General features: G+C 39.0%; 1 protein-coding gene across 3 annotated transcripts in view; it reads right to left on the bottom strand.

Annotated features, from left to right (window-relative positions):
- The window catches only part of UBR2 (ubiquitin protein ligase E3 component n-recognin 2), a 5,196,118-nt gene extending 5,188,313 nt beyond the window's left edge, over window positions 1–7,805 (bottom strand). For all 3 annotated transcript variants that reach the window (XM_044061864.1, XM_044061881.1, XM_044061872.1), the window contains exon 1: window positions 7,686–7,805. In XM_044061864.1, coding sequence (XP_043917799.1) covers window positions 7,686–7,766 — 81 coding nt within the window. In that variant the 5' untranslated portion in view covers window positions 7,767–7,805. The remainder of the gene's footprint in view (window positions 1–7,685) is intronic.
- Window positions 7,806–15,387: the final 7,582 nt, after the last annotated feature.

The raw sequence follows: 15,387 nt of genomic DNA, 5'->3' as shown, positions 1-15,387 counted from the left end.
TAAAATTCCACCATGAAAACAGAGAATAGAGAAAACTATAATTCAATTAAGACAAGTATCGCCACTGTTAGATCACTCTGGACTTTTGTCCAAATAAACAGTTTTACAAAATTCTAAAAAGGTCATCAAAAAGACTTGGAAAGATGGACATTATAAAAGCAATACACAGTTTCAAAACAGATCAAGATTTAATGTACAGGTATGAGCCACTTAACATCCTTCCGCATTATGTCCACACTGTGCTTCTAAATGGAAGTAAATGCGAGTGGCCATTATATAGACAGACAGACATTAAAGCAAACACCCTATGCAAAGTATAGGGTGTTCACTTAACGTAACATCCGCATCACTTAATGCTTAATGGTATGTAACTTATCCCGGACGTTAAGTGGCACATATCTGCATACTATTGCCAATAAACTAAAAATACCAGCACAGGCAGAAAAACTTAAAAGGTATGTAGATAAATATAAAAGAAAAAGTACAAAATATGCAATTTATGGATGACCCAAAATATTTTTAAAGAAGTGGGAAACAAAGCAAACTGAGTAGAAACAATAACAAAAACGACGAGAAAGGCACATTTTGGAGAAATATTTATGAAGACCCTGTTGAATATAATACAGGTGAACGGACAGAAGTAAAAGAAACATCAAGGAGCTCTAATGTTAAGCATATGAAATAAGATGAAGTGACGGACAGAGAAACGGACAAAAAAATAAGAAAAGCTTCAAAATGGAAATCCCCAGGCCCAGACACAGTAACTAGGTTCTGGCTAAAAAGCATTAACGCTCTTGCATAATTTGTAGCTCGGAGTAAAAACTGCTTACACATGCATCCCTGACAGACACCAAACAGGTTAACAACAGGAAAAATGATAACCCTCAAGAGTGAGCCTGCAAGCCATCCTAAAGAAACTATAGGCCAATAACTTGCCTCACGGCAATATACTGGAAATCATGCAGAGTTTATAGGCATTTAGAAAAAGACTCAGTTACAGCAACAGAACAAAAGGGTAACAAAAACGTCATATGGAACAATGGATCATTTGTTGCAAAAAAACAGTACTAGAGAATTGCAAAGAGGGGAAGCATCTAAGTATGTCATAAATAGATTACAAAAAAACATTGCACATTCATGGATAAAGGAATGCATACAAAGGTTTAACACACACCCTACATCAATCAATTACATTATTGCTTTGCAGCTGAGCCATGACAGTGGGCAAATCATCATCTTAGGGATAAAATTCAAAAGGAGATACTCCAAGGCCTCAAAATTGATTACGTAAATAGAAATGCAACTGCGGGACCTCACCAGAGCCAAACAAAGTGAAAATTTTGAAATATGACGAAAAGAAATCTAAGAGGACATCCTTGCTTAGTAGGAACGAGAATGGAAATCAAACTAGAATGAGACAAATTTCAGACAGTAACTGAATGCTCAAAAAATAAAATAAAATAATAACAAGAATAGAAGGAAAAAGACCAGATGAGATGGAAAGAAAATTAGAAAATCATAATAGTGGCAAGTACAGACATCTCAATGAATAACCTCATGTTGATCAAGATTTGACACAGGAATGTTTAAGGAGAGGCAAGTTGAACCAAAAGATGAAATGTTAATAATGGCATCCCAGGACAGCGGACTTTGTAAACCAATACGTACTAAATCCACTAAACATGTGGGAGAAACAGACAAATGCAGAAATAGTCACATATCTTGTTGCTGGATGTGATGCACTCAAGGCAGAGGGCCTGATTACAGAAAGGCAGAATAATGTGGCAAAACTGTTGCATCAGGGTTTGTACAAACATTACACTACAGACTTAGCAGAGAAGCATTGGTAACATGAACCACAAAGCATTAGAGAGAATGATGACGTTTATATCACATGGGATCACCCATTACCACCAGTTCAAAAAACAGAGGAGAGAAAAACAGCTATAGTAATTCATGCAAAAAAGACAAAAGTAGCATTGATCACTGAAAATTACTATATTCAGTGATTCTAGTATCTCACATACAGAGAAGCACACACAGTTGTAAAATACCAGAATTTGCAGGCAGAAATGAGAGCAATGTGGAAGAAAGACACCCAGACAGTTACAACAACAGTAGTAAGAGAAACATGCATAATAAAGAACTTGGTTGTAGTTAGATATACTCCCAATATATGTAACTCTGCATGACATACTGGAGGAGTTCTTGGTACACTGTTGTTACTGAGGAAAGCACTTTTGGCTAATATCAAAGACTGAAACAATATTAAATTCATGAACTTCAACTGTACCCTGACTTAGGAATAGGGTCCTTTTGGGTCCTGGTATTAGAAACCCAAAGACTTGGAGAAATTAAACAGTGTAATTTACAATGAACACAGCCAAAAGGAATGCCTCAGCCCAGATAAACGCTCCAAAACCACTCGTAAACAAGAATATATATATATATAATCCAAAACAATGAGTACTGGAGCGAAGCAGAGTCCAAAAGACCAGGAAAATATTCAAAAACTTTAATTTAAGTAAAATTAGTACAATGCTGCAGTAAAATTAACTTTTACTTAAATATTACTAATTTTACTTAAGTTAAAGTTTTTGAATATTTGCCTGGTCTTTTGGACTCTGCTTCGCTCCAGTACTCATTGTTTTGTAGTGTAATTTACAGCTGTCCTAACTCAAACAAAATATTAAATACTAAAGCACATCTTATCCTAGATAACTATCAACAGAAAACATGACCTCATCATACTAAGAGACTGACCAAGCCCAAATCTTACCCATTCAAACACAAAACATCATAAACATATTTGGCTTAAACTGACTAATCCTGCAACCAATGAGAACAGACAAAAACCAATCCAAACTGGATCTTATTAACTAACACAAACAATATTTGGATTATATCTTTATTCCCAGACAAAATAAAGAATCATAATCCAAGATCTATAATCTGGAAACATACAAAAATAAAAATATTATCTTACATCAATATTCATTCAACATTTTACAGACTGTTCAACTCACTACTCAATCCACTCAAACTCACAGTTAACAACCTACCCCTGGCCAATGTTGTCAATTCAATCTTTCTTAAAAGTTTTCAATTAAATTAATATCCATTTACAAAGAGAAAAATATAGACCTGTACCTTAGTTAAACACCTAACTGTAGATAACCCCAAGAGACAAAACATGGAAAAAATGGAGGGGGGGGGGGTCAGCTTCAAACCTCCAACATTACATAATCCTCATATGACAACAAAATAAAAATATTTTATAACATGTAGCTCAGTTATCAAAGTAATTCTAAACTTTTTATATTTAAAGTATTATCACTAGATAGCCAACCACATAAAGACAACCATAAAAATCAAGCTATGACACTGAATGCAAACTTTATCATACAAGCAGCCATTCACAAAATACTACTACCGACTTGATGTACAACCCTTCAAATTATACACCTTCAATATAGCAAATATTACTTTCAAAAACTAAAATCTACTACCTTAGTACTAGATAACCTACCAGAATACTCATGCACTGCAGTAAACTCAACTAGATATCCAAAAGCAATATTAATAAACATATTGAGAAAATATGTATTTCCCCTCTGAGAACAAAAGGAACTCAGTAGAGTTCTCAAAATTATAAAACTATAGCCATTTTATTGGCCATTACTAAAAATTCTCAGAAAAATGCACATAAACAGATTCTAGGTTACTTCTTACACAAAATGCTTTTTTGCCCCGATTAAAGAAACTGTTCCACTTTTCTGAATATAATAAACAAAACAATGACAATTAGTAGTTTTTCTCCTTTTAAAATTATCAAATGCTTTGGATATGTGCTCACAAGAATGACCAATTTAAACAGAGGCAGAGAAGCAGCAGACATTTGCATAAACTATTTCCATGACATATCACAATGTTTATGCCATTAACTATCCAGCTCAGTTGGCATCACCCAAGGAGCTATGCTAGGGCCTCTCTTGTTTAACGTACGCGTCATTAATTGTACGAGTATAATAAGCAATGCCTCATTTAAAAGTATATGCAAACGGCTCAAGACACAAATTCAGTTACCACCCTCACCCAACTACAAACCATCACACAAGAAATCCTTCGCAACACTGAGAAACACAAAGTGCTAAAACTAGTAAATTAAATTTTAATCACACATGAAAGTGCTCAGAACACCAAGTTAGATGACATAACGCCACTGAAAGATATACCCACAGAATAAGTAACCTACACTAAATGTTTTGGGTGTCATAAACCAACCAGAATCTTGTTTGACAATCGTATAAAACCACTTCTTGGAAAAAAAAAACACAACGGAAAGCTTTGAAACAAATCTAAAACATACTTGAAAGAACAACATCAGCAACAGCCCGTACACACCTACTTCCTATCCTGCAATAGGTTGCAGGCCAACTGGGATTCCTGCACGGGAACAAACGGGTCATTGAGCGCTTGTCTGGGTTATGTACTCAGAGCAAATGAGCCAGTAAGTGACAGTACTGGAGTCACCAGACAAGGTCCAATACAGGAAGTGGGCAGGAAAAAAATTCTTCTCTATGCACTACTACTAAAGTTGGAATAAAAACATTACAGCAAACCATACAACAAAGCTTAACTAGTAATGTTCCCTTCAAAATCTAAATGCTGAATCAGTGTTAAACGAATATACAAAATTACATTCACATCTCTTCTGCACAACTTGTCAGCCATAATTGATCAGTATGTTTTGCAATTATACTGTTTTGTACTATTCCCGTACTTGTATACAATGCTACTTATTAATAGGGTACCTCTCAGCAGGCGCCACTGAAAAAGTGCTGGTCACAGTTCTGACACCATCATCAAAATGTGGAGAAAGTAAATAATTTCATGAATTTTTTTTTTCTATTTGATTAGTCAACTATGTTGGACCTACATGCATGCTATTATTTGTGTGTTTCTTTCAGCTTATCCACATGCATGCTATTATATATAGTACTTATGCTTATTACTTCAGCCTTTCTCCACAGGTTGCTACTAAGACAGGGATGTCTATAGCTCACACCACCAGTCACAAACAACAAATGAAAATAAAGACAACAGTTAGTTAGAATTTCACCAGTATGACTTCTTTAGAATCTAAAGATTTACAAAACAAACATAGACCCTCACCACTTTCTTGGATTAGAAAAATCAAACTGGTCTCTGTAACTCTTAACATCCTGTTAGAGAAAAATCCATCTCGCATATTATTTGCCACAAAATGCATATTAACTTACAATTTCTTCACAAATATGTTTGATGAATTAAATATCTGTTCATGTGAAAAATATGTAGTACAGATGCATAGTTATACAAACCACAAAATACTTATTAAAGTTCTAAGTGTTTCACAACAGTATTCTAATATCAAGCTGCAAATGTATTAACAGATGACTGAAGGTAAAGTATGTGCTGAAGGGGTTAATGGATGTTATAAAGACTTGTTTCTGAAAGCAAGAAAGAACACACTGTATGTAAGCTCTGACGGGTAGTTACAAGGAATGTTGAGGAGTTAGAATGTTACTGGCACTTCAACATACAAGGTCGGAAGACAAGACTGGATTAACAAGCCAGATAGCTTATGTTTTTCCTAAAACATTGTTACTAAAAGCTGACTGTTACATGCAGCACTAAGCAAAAAGCACGAGGGTCTGCAGAGATCATATTTGTCAATGTCAGTATTCTGCATGCATGATGTTGTTGTTGTTGTGTCTTTTGGCTTTTCCCAGTTAGGGGTCGCCACAGCGGAACTCCGGTCCGCTATTGACTGGCAGTTGATTTTTACATGCTGAGTTGCCAGTCCTAACGCACAACCTTCAACGAAGGTACGCCCATTCACGCATGTCTCCACGCAGAAGGCGCTCTAGCTGAGAGTCGAACTGGACAGCGTCTTACTGTGAGGTGACAGCGCTACCGCAGCACCACCACGATAATAAGAAAAGGAAATAAAAACTGTGTATTTTTATTGCTGATTTTTAAATTGTGAAGATAGTCGCCCAGCGCTGACGTATGCGGATTTAAATAAAAAGAAAAGGTTTTGCAGATCCTGAAGAGTTATTCTTGATTGAAGACTAAAAGGCAATTAATGTTATTTATGTATATTTTAAGCTGCACTCCAACAACCCTATACCAGAAACCTAAACAGGTTTGGCACTTGACAGCATGTTCAACCAATACAAAAAAAAACTTTAGTTCTAGTCAAATGTGAGATTTTAACCTAACAGGTATATCTCACAAAAAGGTACCACTGCTATGGAATAGACTCCTTATCCACATAAAAAAATTCATTCATGTCGATTTTCAACAACAACTTGGATCTACTGCAGGGAAACAGAAACTTTACCCCAGGAATGCCCCCCCCCCCACTACTAATGGACAAACGCAGCACCTAAATGTTTAATACCAAAGCAGATCTCCTTAAATTATCTATGGTATAATCCCAGTTATTCTCATTTATCAGTAATATATAATTATCGACCATGAGATGGGTACAGGCAATGCACAACCAAATGGGATGTTAATTTGAGCACAAAGAGAGAAACTGGCAAGGCTTAAAATGGTCTGCAATAGCAACTAGCCTAGTACTTACCTATGAATGTTACCTATCATAGCGGACTCAAGTCTGATTTAACTTTAGTGCAAGCTATTAAATGACAAATAAATACACACATTATTAGATAAAGGTAAAGGGGAAAACCCACAAAACTAATCTAAACATTAGGGCAATAAAGTAGGGATTTTTTTCACAACTCTTCTGAGCATCTCTAGCTCTTATTCTACAAAGCCTTACATCGCCTTCATACTGCCTTCCTAAGCCACACAATAAAAGTCCACATCAATATACAAAGTAATGGCGCAAATATGCTGCTAAACATATAGGCTACAAGATAAAAAAAAAAATGGGTCATTGAGCTCTTGTCTAGATTATGTACTCTTGGGGCAAATTAGCCAGTAAGTAACCACTTGGGTTACAACAGAACACTTCATTCAACCTCTGTTTCCACTAACATAAAACAAACAGCTTTATTCCCACACACCACAATAGTTTCTATTTTCAATAACGAAATGATAAAACTGATGTCAGTTTAACTGCAGTTTGACTGTAGTCAAACACATCTACACTTGCCAACTCATAGAAACTACACCAGCAATAGGACACTAATGGCCATTCTAAAAAGTTTATAGCTTAGTAACTATAAAATATTAACAAGTACTGTCAAGAATCCCTGCTACAACAAAATGTAGTGAACCAAATACCATTAACTGTACAGTCGCGCTGCAGGACACAACACCTGCAGCATCACTTTACAGTTAATATAATTTACAAAATGGAATAATCAATAATGTAAACAGACACTAAACTTTCCACTCTTTAAACTGACAACGTTCAATCCAGTAGTGAACACACCATGACACTCAACAGGGAAGATTACACACGTTATAAACTTGATACAGAAACTGCTGACATGTTAAAGACACTGTAGTGACATGGCATTTAGGTCCACAAATGTATTCTATACAGACTTACAGAAGACTAACTTAAACAGTATGTTTAAGAAAACAGCATACATGACAGCTTTCACAACACATAGTGATTTTTAGTAAACATATCGGGATATCATTTCAAAAAAAAACTATACCATGGCAACATCCTTAGGACAAAATTCCAGTAAACTACTGTCAATAACGGAAATTTCCTGCCGTTCCGTGTCAGCCGCCATCTTTCGTCCTCTTACAACCAGCCCGGAACCGGAAACTAATTACAGTACCGCGTGTTGTTTTGTGCTACAGGTGATGCAGAACTTTAGAACATACCTGGGAACTGTCCAAATTTTTCGCATTATCTGCGGATTTTTGCCTTGTATTTTTGTATGTCCCTCATAAAATTTGTGGTTTTCTGACAAATCCTTAAGAACTGAAGCTATCAAATAATGATACACACTTCGGAAAATGCACGCGAAGACAAATCCTGTTATTCTAGCGATTTTCTAAGTTGACAAGAGCATTATTTAAAATCTGTCCTATTTTTGGGCGTTTGTCCCCCCATTATTTTAGGCTTTGTCTAGGTTTCTTGCGGGAAGAGGTTGACAAGAATGCTTCAGAGGTGCTTCTGATATTCTTACTGGGGGTGGGGGGCACCTTTCGCTACTTAAGTAGACATATAGATAATATGTTTTCGTGATTAACGTAATTTCTGGCTTCCGAGAGCAAAGTAGTGGTTCTTGGAGTGAGTTGTAAGAAGCTGTGTTGACTGTTTAATTTTTAAGTATACAACCAAAGGGTTACCACCTACCCCTCACTAGGCAGGACAGTCCCTATTTGGGCAGGTATGTCCTGCAAAAATACTGAAACATAGCAAATGTCTTTTTTAACAATAAACATTTGTTTTTGAAGAAGAAACCTCTTTATCAAATTATCACGTCTGACATAGGCAATTTTACATTTATATAATTATACAATAGTACAATTATATATTGTATATGTCTTGGAGCTTATCTCCCCATTCTTTTTTGTATCTATCTTGGAGCTTTTCTCCCCGGGCCTCTACTGAAAATGGACATGTATCCAGTTAGACTAGCCCGGTCAACAAATGTAAAATAATAAAAATATAAATGAAAACAAACCATCCTGATAAAATTCCAGTTCCAAACATAATACATTACAAGTCACCTTGACATAATTGTTGCAAACATTATACATCACTTATAACTTGTCCAGTCATTGTCAGTCAAACATTACATGGTTCATTCAAATCCTGCCTTCTTTTGAATCTTGTTCCTCCTCTGCATGTATTGGATCATAGGAGGTTACTAGACTAATGGCCCCAGGGCCCCTACAAGCCTAGCAAAGTTCAACCCATGTTCCCAAAGGTGTCTGGCTCAAGCAGACACTAAAATCAGCACCTACAGCCTCTGTCCAAGACGGACACAGATGGAACCCCTGGTGTGAATTTCCGGTTGCCCATCCAGTCGTCCAAATTACGCTTAAATAGGGCCAACAAGGAAGGGGCTTTGTTTAACATGAATAGGAAGCTTGTTCCAAAGGTGGGGCAACCTCTGTGAGACAAATTTGTTTCTCCAGCAAGTTCTGTTGATGACACATACCAGATTAAGGTCCTTTGAGCGAGTGACTCATGTGCCATTTGAATTGCGAATGTGCAGCATTTCCATTAAAGGTCAGAGATTTCTCTATATGCAAGGCAAAGGTTGCCTCTGAGCAGTGTGTACTACACAGCGTAAAGTGACAATGTCTGTTCACATAAGACATATTTTGAAGACCCTGAATTTTCATTGTAAGGAACCTTTGTGGTCTCTCCAATTGCTGAAGGTGTTTGGAAAGGCACATACCAAAGGGACCGTTGTACTCTATTATTGACCTGATGAGGGAAGACTATGAGGGGGGAGGGTTATAACCTTTTTTTTTTCTGGAGGCAATGACCTTATCTATGAGATGAGCAATATAAAATGCCCTTCTTACCACTGTGGAGATATGGTGATCAAAGTTAAGGTTGCTGTTGGCCTGTGTGCCCAGATTTCTCACCACTGACTGTGTGCTTGGGGTATTGCTATTGATGTGGTAGTTTGCAGGAGCATCACCCCTAACAAAGGGAATGATAATGCATTTTTTTGCACAAGTCATTAGTCTGCGTAAGACCTTCTTGCAGGATGTTGATATCGCTAGTGGTTTCAATGATTGCTTCCAGTTTGCAGTCCTTGGCAAACTTTGTCGGCCACTGTCCTTTAGTTTTAGCCTGTACTTCGAAGAAGTAGATTCAAACAGTAGGTCTCCTAGAACCAATCCCTATAGAACACCACTGGTAACAGGTCTGCTGGAGGAGGTGGAATCCCCTATTTTGACAATATGCGTTCTATCAGTGAGCCAGTTTGCAACCCACCTGACAATATATGGGTTGATACCCAGCTGAGTGAGATTATCAATGATGCCTGAGTTGGGAAGTGTGTCAAAGGCCTTGGCGAAGTGTAGGTAGGCCATATTGCTGGCCTACCTAGAATTCGCCAACTCCAGGTTGGTGGCACAGCACGAAGCATCATAGACTATCCATGTGCAACTAACAGTGGGTAAAACTGCCTTCCAGTTTATAGCCTGCTACAGACCACCCTCCCAAACCCAGGAACCCCACTCAGCCTTCCTGAGAAAACTGGAAAATATGAAGGTCTCTCCAAACACCATTATACTGGGCGACTTCAACTACCCAAACATAGACTGGGAGCATTACTCTAGCTCCAACACCCTAGCCCAAAGGTTCCTAGAATTTATAAACTCAAATGCTATGGAACAACTTCTTACCAGTCCCACAAGAGGGGAAAACATACTGGACCTGATCATCACCAACATGGGGGCTCTATGCTCCAGACCAGAAGTGTATCCCTCACTGGTAAGATCAGACCATAAACTAATCTCACTGGATATTCACATCCCGGCCCCACCCCCTGCCCAGAAAACCACAGTGAAAAACTTCTCTAAAGCATATTTCACACTCCTCAAAACCGACGTGGAATCCTTCAAAGCCCCCGGGCCTGTGGAAAATACGGTCCAGACCGCAGAATCCTTTATAAACGCATTCTATGAACACCTTCAGGAATGCATGGATCATGCAATCCCAAATAAAACCAAGACCCAGTCCTCCAAAGGCAGGCATCCTGTCTGGTGGACCCCAGCCATAAACAAACTATACAATAGAAGGAGGAAGCTACTACATGATAGAGCAAAATCCCAAAAAGGGAAGGCATCTCTGATTAGTATTAGCAAAAAACTACGGGCACTCATAAAATCGTCTAAGGCCAGCTTCAAGAGAAAAATTGCACAGGACACTAAGGATAATCACAAGGCTTTCTTTAGTTATGTTAGGAACCTGGGTGGGAATTCTCAGATATGCTTAGAATTAGTACAAAATGACAAAAAATACACCAAACCCACAGACATTGCCAACATCCTAGCTGACAGGTTCAGCGCAAACTTCTCTCCCCCCCACCAAAAGGGCAAATATCTATCCCAGCATAGTGCTGCCCCCCTGACATCTCAGATGCTCAGGTAAGAGCCGCCCTCTCCAAAGCAAAAAACACAGCATCAATGGGACTAGACAGTGTCCCGGGCTGCGTCCTACATGAACTCCAAGAAGAGCTAAACCCAAACATAAAACTACTGTTCAATCTCAGCCTTACTACAGGATATGTACCCAAAGAGTGGCGTACAGCAACAGTGGTCCCTCTCCACAAAGGTGGTGCCTCAACGGAGCCTGGAAACTATTGCCCCATAAGCCTGACTAGCTTGGTCTGCAAAGCTATGGAAAGGATCATCATGGATCTCATAAATAAAGATATTGGAGACCTACAGACACTGGATCCTACCCAGTTCGGCTTTGTTAAGGGCAGATCCTGCCTCTTAAACCTGGTCAATTTCTTTGAAACAGTCACCAAGGCCATTGACGAGGGGAAGGTGGTCCACACAGCCTATTTGGACCTCGCAAAAGCCTTTGATACAATACCCCACTCGGGCATTATAGATAAGCTCACCAGCTTAAATATAAACCCCTATGTCACTAGATGGGTTGCAAACTGGCTCAAGGACAGAACCCACATGGTTAGAATTGCTGGAGCCATGTCAGACTCCAAACCAGTTACAAGTGGCGTCCCACAAGGCTCAGTCCTGGGACCTCTCTTGTTCGGTATATATTTCTCGGAGGTACAGGCCAACACGGAAGGACTGTGGCTGAACAAGTTCACAGATGACTGCAAACTAGGCGCCATAATTGACTCTCCAGCCGACACAAGCATCCTACAAAAGGGCCTCATAGAAACAGACAACTGGTGCCAGAGCCATGGCCTCAAGCTAAACGCCAAAAAGTGTATAGTCATCCCCTTTGGCAAAAACAAAGTGCCCACAGATTACCACATAGGTGGTAATCCATTAAGTACGGAAGAAGTAATTAGGGACCTGGGGACCCAAGTTGATAGCAATCTCTCATTTGAAAACCACGTGGCCAAAGTGGTTAGAAAAACATTTTATATAGCCCACCTAATCATGAAGGGATTCACATCTAGATCGGGGAGGTCATCGTGCCTCTTTACTCATCCCTCATCAGGCCCATAATTGAGTACAATGCCCCTTTTGGGATGTACCTTACCAGACATCTGCCGCAACTGGAAAGACCCCAATAGTACCTCACCAAGAGGATCAAAGGGCTCAAACAGATGCCATATGCTGCCCGGTTAAAGAAACTCCAGCTCTACTCAGTGGCATACCGCCTGCTCAGAGGCAATCTGAGCCTAATGTATAAAGACATGTCCAACCTGGAATTAATGGACATGCTGCACCTCAGAAAATCCAAATCCCATCGAGCTATGCACTCAAGAGACTTGAACCTCAGCACTGAAATAAATAGGACATGCTGGAGGTACAGATTCATAACCCAGAGGCTCCCTTCACTCTGGAATAAAATCCCAGCCCAGGTTAGGCAGAGTCCTTCATTGACTCTCTTCAAGAGGAATCTTGATGCGTGTATGGGAGATCATAGGTTTACCCCGGGTATCACTTCTGTGTCACTGTTAGACAGAGGCACAGTATACTAACCAAGAAAAAGGGCATAGCAAAATTCATTTAAAATGGGTGGTGAAAGCCAAACACACTCTGGCTAGGCTTATAAATGCCCTAGGGCAGATTGCCTAGTATGAACCTATGAGCCTATATGCACAAATATGCCCTCACCTAGGGCTTTGCTGACTGTCTCGAAGAAGTCCACCAAGTTTAACAGGCATGATCTCCCTTTGACAAAGCCAAAGTGGATGAGGTTGAGTGTTTGGAGATTTCCTATATCTTTGTTAATACAGTCCATGATGATTCGTTCAATGACCTTGCAGATAAGGCTGGTCAGGCTAATAGGCTATAGTTCCCAGGATCGATGGATGCACCCCCTTTGTGCAAAGGGATGACGGTAGCTGTTTTCCATTCCGGTGGGACAAAGCCAGTGTTTAGGCTGTGATTGAAAAGTGTGCCCAATGGTGATGCTAATTCCTGTTTTAACCCATGTAGAACACAGCCTGGGATGCCTCTTCCCACAAAGGCTGTGTTTTTGGCCTTGGAGAGGGCATTTAAGAGCTGCTCTTCTGAAATACTAGGTGGGGAATAAGTATTAAGGATGCTTTGATGTATATATGTCGGGGACAGGGGAGTGAAGTTTTCACTGAATCCGTCAGCCAGTAGGTTTGCTATATCCACAGGTTCTGTATATGTTGTACCATTAACTACGAGTTCAGCACAAATCTGGGCCTCACCTTTAAGGTTATTGATGTAACTAAAGAATGCCTTGTGGTTATCTTTAGTTAGGGAAGCTAATTTAGATTTGTAGTTAGCTTTGGAGGACTTCACTGGAACTCTTATTTACTTGCTTAAGTTGAGAAGGGAGTGTTTCCAGTATTTAGACCATTCCTTCCTACTCTTGTCCACCAGGCAGGTTTGTTTTTCCTTGATGATCTTGCTTTGGTTCTATCAGGTACAGCAGAGTCAATACAATGTTGGCAAGTGCTTGTATAAAGCATTTGGTGTATAATTCAGTATAAGTGTCTGTTCCATCAGTGGAGGGAGGGGCTATAAGCTATTTATGCTGTCGTGTAAGAGGCTGGAATTGGCCTTGGAGAAGCTTTTTAGTCTAGTTGTTTCCAGGGGGGGGTCTTGTGTTATAGCTACTTCTAGCGAGACTGATTTGTGGTCAGATCTCACCAGGGATGGTCATACACTGGGGGTGGTGCAACAGTCCCCCTTGCTGGGGAGCACCTTATGCAGGATGTTTGAGCCCCTTGTGAGTGTGTCAACCAGCTGGTCCAGGGCATTAAAGTTAACAAAGTCCAGGAGCCTTTGGGTAAGTAAGTTAGAATGAGTATAATTTACCCAGTCAATGGAGGGGTAATTAAAGTCGCCCAAAACCAGGGTATTTGGTTGTATTGTTCCCACAATTCCCATTTTTCCAAAGTAATTTGCTCTTATGCTTTTCTAAAGATGCCAATTCCAGCTGTTTTATCTCTGTTACAATATTCACTGCTTCTAGTACAGTTGGTTTAGATAAAGCTTCTAGACTTTGCTACATATTTGGGAGAATGCATATATTTCCCCCGCCCCATTGTTTCTTTGTGAATTATTTATCCAGTCTCTCTTTCCACTCCTTTCTAACTTCCCCTGATTGATTCTTGTAGTTATCATGCAATGTTTTACATGCCCTACTAAATATTCCTTTTTTAAACAAGAGTTTTGGTTTTAGATTCTACTAAAACCTTTACCAGTACTGCTCTTTCGTTTCGGATCCTCCTATTTCTTTCTCTTTGCCTATACTCTGATATCAGTCCTTGATAGGGAAGACAATCTCTAACTCACAAACCAAATCAATTACTGGAGTCTTCCCATTCTATTACATTTACCTCTCTAGTTATTTACTCCCAATACTTTGGTTCCTTTGCCAGTTTTCTCCATTAATTTCTATCTCTCTCTTGCCTATTGTCTGTTTCCCTCATTGCAGTCATCTCTTCCTGCAGAATCTCCTTTCTGAATTCCTGTGTTGGCTAAGTTCTTAGAATGCTTCCTGCTACTTTATGAATATAATATTCTCTATGATTATTGTTATCATCCTTAAAGGTGTACATGCAAAATCCTAGTTTCTCCTTGTTTCTTGAGCTTCCCCCCATTTCATCATCATTCCTTTCCAGTTTAAATTATAATTTTCTGTTTGTGTTATGTATAGGAGCCTTAATTGTGTTGCTCTGAAATACCCCTTCAAATTGGGTAATTCCAATCTGCCTTGTCCTATTGGAAAAATCAGCTTATCCCACTTGACTCTTACCATCTTCCCCTCCCAGACAAAATCCTTCAGCTCTTTATTAATTGCTGTCAACAACTTCTCTGGTTGATAAAAATATGCCTGTCCTATGTATAAGACTAAATGGAATAAAAACATTTTAACTGCTTGTATTAACTTTTGTTTAGTCTCTTCCCACATATCCTTAGCTACCACACTGGAATTATTTTTAATCCACACTCCAATCCTTCATATATTCTCTTAATTAACCTTATAATTTTATCTGGGAATGCAAATACTTCCATTGCCCAGTTCATAAAGTCTCAGTTCACTCTGTCAAATGCTTTTTCTGCATCAAAACCCACCAAACAACAGTGGTACTTTCTTACATTCTGCTTCCCTCTGGATAGTCAGTGTACTGCTAATGTTGTCAAATGTTTGCCTGCCCTCCGCAAAAACACATTGATCCATATCTATCAATTTTGGCATCACTTTTGCCATTATTTTAACCATTATGAATATAAACACTTTATAAGTGG

This window comes from Protopterus annectens, chromosome 1.part0 (assembly GCF_019279795.1).
Source record: "Protopterus annectens isolate FY-2018-M chromosome 1.part0, PAN1.0, whole genome shotgun sequence".
Classification (NCBI taxonomy): Eukaryota; Metazoa; Chordata; order Ceratodontiformes; family Protopteridae; genus Protopterus; species Protopterus annectens.
Note: the sequence above shows the minus strand (reverse complement) of the source record. Positions and strands in the feature narration are given on the sequence as shown.